Source organism: Oncorhynchus gorbuscha, linkage group LG02, assembly GCF_021184085.1.
Source record: "Oncorhynchus gorbuscha isolate QuinsamMale2020 ecotype Even-year linkage group LG02, OgorEven_v1.0, whole genome shotgun sequence".
NCBI classification, from domain to species: Eukaryota; Metazoa; Chordata; class Actinopteri; order Salmoniformes; family Salmonidae; genus Oncorhynchus; species Oncorhynchus gorbuscha.
The window spans coordinates 96,569,752-96,578,752 of NC_060174.1; the positions used below are offsets into that span (position 1 = coordinate 96,569,752).

Sequence of the window (9,001 nt, forward strand, 5' to 3'; positions counted from 1 at the left end):
GGTCAAGTTGCTGCTCCTCTCACAGCTCTTACTTCTGTCAAGACGTGTTTTAAGTGGTCCGGTTCCGCCCAGGGAGCTTTTGATCTTCTAAAAAGAACGTTTTACGTCCGCTCCTATCCTCGTTACTCCTGACGTCACTAGACAATTCATTGTCGAGGTTGACGCTTCAGAGGTAGGCGTGGGAGCCATTCTATCCCAGCGCTTCCAGTCTGACGATAAGGTTCATCCTTGCGCTTATTTTTCTCATCGCCTGTCGCCATCTGAGCGCAACTATGATGTGGGTAACCGTGAACTGCTCGCCATCCGCTTAGCCCTAGGCGAATGGCGACAGTGGTTGGAGGGGGCGACGTTCCTTTTGTCGTTTGGACAGACCATAAGAACCTTGAGTACATCCGTTCTGCCAAACGACTTAATGCCCGTCAAGCTCGTTGGGCGTTGTTTTTCGCTCGTTTCGAGTTTGTGATTTCTTACCGTCCGGGTAGCAAGAACACCAAGCCTGATGCCTTATCCCGTCTGTTTAGTTCTTCTGTGGCTTCTACTGATCCCGAGGGGATTCTTCCTTATGGGCGTGTTGTCGGGTTAACAGTCTGGGGAATTGAAAGACAGGTTAAGCAAGCACTCACGCACACTGCGTCGCCGCGCGCTTGTCCTAGTAACCTCCTTTTCGTTCCTGTTTCCACTCGTCTGGCTGTTCTTCAGTGGGCTCACTCTGCCAAGTTAGCTGGTCATCCCGGTGTTCGAGGCACTCTTGCGTCTATTCGCCAGCGCTTTTTGGTGGCCGACTCAGGAGCGTGACACGCGCCGTTTCGTGGCTGCTTGTTCGGACTGCGCGCAGACTAAGTCGGGTAACTCTCCTCCTGCCGGTCGTCTCAGACCGCTCCCATTCCTTCTCGACCATGGTCTCACATCGCCTTAGGCTTCACTACCGGTCTGCCTTTGTCTGCGGGGAAGACTGTGAGAGCCGCCAATAAACGCAGGATTAAGAGTCCAAGGTATTGTTGCGGCCAGAGAGTGTGGCTTTCCACTCGCAACCTTCCTCTTACGACAGCTTCTCGTAAGTTGACTCCGCGGTTCATTGGTCCGTTCCGTGTCTCCCAGGTCGTCAATCCTGTCGCTGTGCGACTGCTTCTTCCGCGACATCTTCGTCGCGTCCATCCTGTCTTCCATGTCTCCTGTGTTAAGCCCTTTCTTCGCACCCCCCGTTCGTCTTCCCTCCCCCTCCCGTCCTTGTCGAGAGCGCACCTATTTACAAGGTACATAAGATCATGGACATGCGTTCTCGGGACGGGGTCACCAATACTTAGTGGATTGGGAGGGTTACGGTCCTGAGGAGAGGAGTTGGGTTCCGTCTCGGGACGTGCTGGACCGTTCACTCATCGATGATTTCCTCCGTTGCCGCCAGGATTCCTCCTCGAGTGCGCCAGGAGGCGCTCGGTGAGTGGGGGTACTGTCATGTTTGTCATTTATTATCATGTCTTGTCCCTGTGCTCCCCATTCTGTTCGTTTCCCTCTGCTGGTCTTATTGGGTTATTTCCCTCTTTCTATCCCTCTCTCCCCCTCCCCTCTCACTCTCTCGCTCTCTTCTCTCTATCGTTCCGTTCCTGCTCCCAGCTGTTCCTATTCCCCTAATCATCATTTAGTCTTCCCACACCTGTTCCCGATCCTTTCCCCTGATTAGAGTCCCTATTTATTCCTTTGTGTTCCGTTCCTGTCCCGTCGGTTCCTTGTTTAGTATTCACCATGCTGTGATTGCGTTTCGCCCTGTCCTGTCGTGTTTTTGCTGTGATTGTGTATCGCCCTGTCCTGTCGTGTTTTTTGCCTTCATCAGATGCTGCGTGTGAGCAGGTGTCTCTGTCAACTACGGCCTGCGCCTACCCGAAGCGACCTGCAGTCTGTGGCCGCTTCTCTTGTTATTCCCCTCTACAGACTAGAGGATTTCTGTTATTCCCTGTTTGGACTTGAATAAACTCTGTTTCTGTTAAGTCGCTTTTGGGTCCTCTATCACCTGCATGACACTGAGTCTGCACAACTCTGCCAGGACCTAGGATCAAGAGAGACGCTCAAGTGTTTTAGTACTTCAGTCGTTCCAAGATTGAAGACATCCTCTGATGAACCGAAATATGTAACGTTAGTGACATTAAACAAATTGTACTATAATGACAGAAACAATCCCAGCCTGAACTCAGGAGTAAAACTCTTGAACCTCTGAACCATACCTTTTAAAACTATTCGGGAGATCATTTTGATGCCCAGTACATATTTTTCAAACGAGTACTTGGATTATCAATCAACTTTTTCTTCAATGTTACGGAACGCCAGAGGGTAGATAACTAGCTTGCAAGAGATTCCCACTAGATAACATAGCCACAAAGTACGAATTGGCTCTATCGTAAAAATGTATGAAAACCAAAATACGCGTTTTGGTCTTAATTTAAGGTTGGGCCATTAGATCAGCAGTGTGGTTCGGTTTAAAATCAGTTTATAAGAAGATGAATTGTAGAAATATGCGGGCAAGCTTGCTAGCCCCAAAATGTGTACAACTTCAAAGTTGCTCAACTGTTGCACAGGGGATCAACTACTGCATTTGAAGACACTGCCACCTGCTGACATGTGCCTCAAATGTGATTATCAAAGAGTCCTCAACAGCCATTTGAGTTAGACAGCTACATAGATTTGATTTGACAGTTATAAATTACATCCAGGGGGAAGATACCACCAGTCCGGTCCCTTACACGCCTTTCTTGTGACGTATTATGCGCGGCCATAAAACGGTGACCTATTGTGACGTAACCAAGCATCAATTCGCTACATGAACTGTGTTCAGCTTTGATATCAACAGTACAATCTCTTTCTTCAATCAGGTTGTTTCAGCTAATCTTTTGCCGCATAGTCTGCCCTAGCTGACGCTGTGCAGAGAATACTAAGATTGGAAACGGTTGGTTAGACCCGTTCGCACTGCACAAGGTGATTTGGAGTTTAGAATGTCTGGTAGGCTCTTACATTCTTTGCGGAGGTCCCAAATGGCACCCTGTAGTGTAGTACTTTTGACCTGTGCCCAGTAGGCTCAGATCAAAATAAGTGCACAAGTCAAAGTAGGTGCGCTATATAGGGAATGGCGTGCCATTTGTCTGTGTGTGTGTTAGGATATGTTTTGTGCCAATCAATTGATGAAAATGTATCCCTCAGAAAACAAAATGGATCGTAGTGATGAGAGAATCAGAAGAGCTTTAAGGCGCCGCCCTTATGTGGTAAATACCTATTTATTTATTTTGTGCTCTGTCTTTGTTATCACATTTTAAATTGAGTGTTGTGTTGACAGTTGAATCCAGTGAGGGTGAACTCCCCTGATTCTGTGATGTGGCCAACCGGTAAGGTGCACAGAAGACCAAGGCCTGTAAGTCAAATCCGACCTGAAAACAATTACACATAAACATTACTTATGCTCCATGTACAAACTACAGTTATCACAATAAAAACAACTGCAGATATCCCTCCCCATCTAAACTCATTTGAAATTGAATGCTCTCTTGACAGTCTACTTCAGCGCAGACCCCTCAGATCCACAAAAGGCCTGTAAGTCACATTCAAATCAACCACATAACAGTAGCTACTTAAATTATTTATTGATAGCTACATCATTTATTTCCAAGGCCAAACTGAGCAAAATATGTTTTACTGTTCACAGCCAATCATTGAGAACTGTGGGCAGGAACAGACATCTGGGGATGGACGGGACATGAATTCAGAGCCTCTCAGCCAGGTCAGACATCTCTGCTGTTCCCATAGAGATCAATCTGTTGATTCAAATGGCAATTTTGGTTGGCTTGGTTGAATTGACAATCCTTCATTGGAAATGCTAAAGAATCCTACAGTATGGAAGGTCTTTAGTCCCATCCCTAATGTTATGGGAGTTGCATTTCTTGCATTTCAATCCACTTGCATTTTCAATTACCCATGAATTACTCACTATTTGTACAAGTATGTTGGATTGCCTAAATATTCAACATTTTCTTGACAGTCAATGCCAGTGAATTCCATGGCTGCCCTAAGTACATGCCTTTGTCTGTCTCCTCAGTCTGGAAGGGTGACTCGGCTGATGGAGAGAAATTATGATGGGGTGATCTCATCCTCCAACTCTGATGACATCTCTATATACTCCTTCACTGACTGTGAATCTGAGGTAAGAGAGTTGTACACCATAGATGTGTTGAGTGATATGACTGTGAAGAGAATAGTCTCAGACTAATTGACTCTGATACACAGTCTGATGAGGATCATGAAAGGAGGACACCACCGCTGATAGTGAAGGATAAGGAGGATGGAAAGGTGACAAAGTTTGAAGTGAGGGAAATGGTAGAGGACGACAATCTGTCTCTCCACTCCTTGGATGATTCAGACTTTCTGGTATGTTCTGCACCATGTATTTGAGTAACTCTTTGACTGAATGTGGAAAATGGACTATGACCAACTAGCTCTCTGACACAGTGTGATAATGGCAATGATGCCTCTGCTGAGGACAGTCCAGGGTCTTCAAAGGAACCACAGAGAAAAGGGGCTTCACTGAAGGACCCTCGACTGGTATTCTCTTACATTTGTGTGTTAGTGGTGCGCAGGTCAGCTGTTTGTTCAACCAAGCCCACCCGCAATTGCTAATAACCCATCCGCAACCGCCCGACTATATGTGAAAAAGTGAAAACCTGACCCTAGTCCACAAATATAGAACATCAGAGAAGGCAGAACGATTTTTTTGTCAGGGGGTGCAGGATTTTGTTGTGGCTAATATGGATATGCTTCTGCTTATCATTTCCAACATTTTGGCAGGCTATTTGTTAGTCAACTTGTCTATAATTAGATAGAAGACTAAATAAACCCTTGCTCACCGGAATAATGTTATAAATGGTAGAATGAATGCTTCAATGTAGTTGACATCGGTAAAGTTCTCCGTCATCTTTGATTCTTTCGCGGAGCAAGAAGAAAATGCAAAAACTCAAGATAAAAAGGGAAACTACTATCAGCTTTTAGGAGGCTGATAAAGCAGTCCCTAACTGCACAATCGCATTCTCTCAAGATGCCGAAAGAAATCATATTTCTCCACTCCTGTTCCCGAGTCAAAATATAGTCTACATTTGTTGTACTGCAATAAATGCTTAATTCTGCAGGAGTTAATATTAAGACTTTGAAGAGGTTAATTAAAGATTAATTAACCTCTCACAGTTAATAAGATCTACACGAAGTGTCCAGATTTCAGTTTCCATTTAACTCATCTGAACAGTTTGTTCCCTTGATGTGCCATAGACCTATTTGAATCCCCTCTTGTGACTGTCGAATTTGTATAGTGCCTCACAATCGTCACACATAATAGAGACACTGCCATCATCCTCTTTGAATACTTCATCAAATCTTTTCCAAACATTCCTTTTCTGGCCATCCCTTCTTTATTTTCAACTCTCCATTTCGTAGATTTCCTCTTATTGAATTAAACTCTGACATTGTCCTTTTTGCGTCAGTGGATCAACAGTAACTTTTTCTGCCCTTTCCCAAAAGTGTTTGGTGATTGGTGTCTAGTCTATTTGGCACGCGCCAAATTAGGCCCTAAAGCTTAGGTTTACGTACAAATGCTAAATAGCCTATAGATATAAATGACACAAGAATGATACATTTATGGAATTTTTTCATGTATTGTTTTCTCTTTATTCAACCCGACCGCCTCCCACATAATATTTCATGACCCTAAACGCGCCGCCCTGTGGATATAACCGCGGGACTGCTGCTTATGAGTCAATGCATCACTAATGTGTGTTACATCTCAATGATTTGACCCTATGTCTGTACAGAATATTGTGGCCAAGCCCAACATCCTTCTCCCTGCCTCTGTGAGTGCCCTGAAGAAGGCATCGCACCTGATCGAGTTGGTCCCTACTGTCCAGCCCTGCAGGGAGCAGCTGGACAAGAAGACACAGTGGACCAACACCAACGAGGAGAGCCTGAGGAGGATCAAAAAAAAAAACTGGCCTCCATAGAGCTCGACCTGGAGGAAGGCCTGAACAAGGTCAACGACGGTCAGGACATCAACCAAGAGAGGCAGAAGAATGAGGGATGCTTCAGAGCCTGGATTGAGAAGTGGATGGGGAGGAGGAAGGAGGAAAGACTGAGGGATGAAGATGTGAATAGGCAAGACAAAGGGAGGATGGGCGAGGAAGTGAGGGCACTGATCCAAGTGATGAAGAGAAACTGCAGTGAAAGTGATCTTGAGGCAGTAAACCTGGACAGTTGGCTGAATGACTTGGAAAGGTTGAAAGTGGCCTTCAAGAAATGCACTGGAGAGATGGCCGAAATGGTAGAGAGCATGGCAGAAATGCAGACCAGAATAGCTGAGAGCAGGCTCCTCAAGCCTGAAAAAAATAACTATGTCCAGAGCTTTGTAAATGAATCTTACTTATTGAGTGTAGTCATGTATCTAATGTATTTATAGATTAGTCATACAGTATATCTACAGATTTTGTATAACATAGCACTGTCCTAACAGTTTGTTTGTTGTTTCTGGTCATACAGAGCCCAGGAAAGTCTCTGGTCCTGTGTCTGGCCTCTCTCCTCTTGTGACCTCAGCACCCCGGACCCTGGCTGAAGCCCTACAAGCCCTGCCCTCTGCTGTGGCCCGTCCCTCCCAAAAGGATGTCCCAAAGCCTCCGACACCTCCAAGCCCTGTCTCTGTTATTGTTGCTTCGCCTGCTGTGGAGTACTTACCATACCACCGCAGCCCTCGCCTGGCCCCAATCACCAACCTGAGTGAGAACGGCAGGAAGCTGCTCCAGAAAATGTCAGGAGTGACGCCACAGGTGAGAGGAAACAGGAAGGGAATATTAGCCATATTTCCTTCTACAGTATATCATACCTCTAGATACCATAGCTCAAGAGTAGAAAATAGCCATAAGCTTATATTATTTTATCTCCTTGTCCAAAATATTCAGGAAAGGAAGGTCAAAAGGAAAAAGACCAAGGGAAAAAAGCAAGTGAAGAAAGAGAAGGCCAGTAAGATGCAGCAGGTGGAAAATGTTGGAGAACGTAAGGAGGACAAGAAAGAGGAAAAGAAGAGTCTGAGGAAGAGGTGAGGAAATAGAAGAGGGGAACATAACAAGGGCGTTTTAGAGATTTTTAGAAATAGAATGAGGTAGAGAAATATAGAAATTGAATGAGGTAGCAGAGAAAGAGCAGCTATCTGATGTTTAATGGCAAACTATTATTTATTCTCCTGTTGTGTTTGATTGACAGGTTTCTCCAGTGGCTGCTGCCCAAACTGAGATGTTCGAAAAAATAATGGCCAACTACTACTACAACGCACGCACGCACGCACGCACGCACGCACGCACGCACGCACACACACACACACACACACACACACACACACACACACACACACACACACACACTATTGATATTGGTCTCATTGTTATATTTTGAGACATGCACCATTTTTTTAAAATAAAAAAAGACCCAATAATTATATTGGTTCCCATACAGCCTACTTGGGTAGCGTATGATGATATGTTGGATTTGCTCATGTCATAAGTGCCATGAGATGTTTATTGACCACAGAGAGATAGGACTTCTGTGTGCACAGTCTCATCCGAAGGACAGCACCGGCCACAGGGCAGTGTCTGGCATTGGGGTCTTAGGTCTTCTTTGGCCAAAGGGAAGTGAAGAGGGCCAGTATGAGAGAGCAAGAACTTTCTTAGCAGATAATGATAACATGACAACAGTAGCTGTAGATGATGTAATGAAAAGTTGTAGGGTGGTTGGTAATGGAGAACATCAGGTGGATCCACGTCTGGGTGTTGGGCAGGACCCTTAGCTCCTGCAGAACAGGAGCAGAGTTAAAGGGAACAGGGTAGGAGACAGAGACGTAAACACTCCGGTAGCTCTCCTTCTGTTTCTCCTGCGCCTTGTCCATGTTCTGTCTCACCTTGATTGATGAGAGGAATACTACAAATACATTTCTTACATATCTCTTGGAGGGACAGAAAATAAATTAACAGAGGACAATCATTTTTACCTGGTCAAAAACCTCCACGTCCTTCTCAGTCTGTGCCTGGAGGTAGTACTCACAGGCGTTCTGATCTGGTTCGACAACTACCACCACATCAGGTGTGGTTTCAGTGATCTGAAAGTACGTTATGCAAAAATAGCAATAGACAAACACTAAGTCAATCCCAATTTTGAAAGACTACAGTATATGCAATAATTGTATATACAATTGCATTGTTTACCTCAGTCAACAGCTGCGGCTCCCGTCCATACTCAGCCTGGATGCTGCTGTTGTGTGCAAAGAGAATTACCTTCAGGTTGTTCTCCCACCCTTCCTGATACCAATCAAGGGACTTGCACATGGCAGTCTTGAGGTTCTGGTTGGTCCATTTACTAAGGGTTTTGAAAAACTTTGTTTTAATCTAGGTTGTATAAATCAAGAGTACCAAGAGATTTGTCTACTGTATGGGTAAAAAAAAAACACAAAGTACAAAACACACAAGCCAAAAGGAGGTCTTCCAATGAACTGATAATCAAAGCTTTCTTGCATTGATTTGACCTTGAACATTCAGAGCCTGCTTGTGTATTCAAACCAAAAACATCTGTGAAGAAAAAGTGGACCTTCAAGTACTGCCTCAAACCACTTGTCCAAGCATATTACATCTCAATGTATAACATGAGACAGAAAACACATTGAATGAAAACTATGGGCTCGATTAAATCTGTATCGCCGATGTTCAGAGCTATAGCGGCTTATAACCACACTGACATCATTTTAAAAAACGTTATTAGTTATACCATAAGTTGACGTTTTTCCAAGGATTGTGATTGCTGAAAATAGCGCACTTGAAATGTAGAGGTCATTTCCAATCTTTGAGAACATTGCCTTTGAATTTCAATCGAGCTATAGATTCTGTTAGTGAATCCGGCATGTTTACTGTGAAACTCTGGGGGACACTGACAGACAGACAGTGGACTA

General features: G+C 44.6%; 2 protein-coding genes and 1 long non-coding RNA gene across 11 annotated transcripts in view; 2 read left to right on the top strand and 1 right to left on the bottom strand.

Annotated features, from left to right (window-relative positions):
* The window catches only part of LOC124013748 (rap guanine nucleotide exchange factor 6-like), a 429,435-nt gene that overhangs the window by 212,955 nt on the left and 207,479 nt on the right, over nt 1-9,001 (bottom strand). The window lies entirely within an intron of this gene.
* Nucleotides 2,471-6,551, top strand: LOC124013779. 4 transcript variants are annotated; one of them, XM_046328310.1, is made up of 9 exons: nt 2,471-2,771; nt 2,862-2,964; nt 3,187-3,248; nt 3,320-3,394; nt 3,535-3,573; nt 3,686-3,760; nt 4,076-4,180; nt 4,264-4,404; nt 5,835-6,551. In XM_046328310.1, exons 3-9 carry the CDS (start codon nt 3,195-3,197, stop codon nt 6,018-6,020), a joined length of 675 nt encoding a protein of 224 aa, XP_046184266.1. In that variant the 5' UTR covers nt 2,471-2,771; nt 2,862-2,964; nt 3,187-3,194; the 3' UTR covers nt 6,021-6,551. The 4 variants fall into 4 exon arrangements, with proteins under 4 accessions (XP_046184266.1, XP_046184257.1, XP_046184248.1 ...); XM_046328301.1 differs by having other exon boundaries at nt 2,862-3,248; XM_046328292.1 differs by having other exon boundaries at nt 2,471-3,248.
* On the top strand, nt 6,565-7,520 carry LOC124013803. The gene is made up of 2 exons (XR_006834933.1): nt 6,565-6,836; nt 7,270-7,520. It is a non-coding gene; the product is annotated as an uncharacterized LOC124013803 (long non-coding RNA).

Bases quoted from the DNA above. Each gene is read 5' to 3' on its own strand.
- LOC124013779 (XM_046328292.1), top strand. From the start codon at position 3,147: ATGTTTTGTGCCAATCAATTGATGAAAATGTATCCCTCAGAAAACAAA. The intron at 4,181-4,263 runs GTAAGAGAGTTG...TCTGATACACAG, and splicing joins TCACTGACTGTGAATCTGAG to TCTGATGAGGATCATGAAAG. The intron at 4,405-5,834 runs GTATGTTCTGCA...ATGTCTGTACAG, and splicing joins TGGATGATTCAGACTTTCTG to AATATTGTGGCCAAGCCCAA.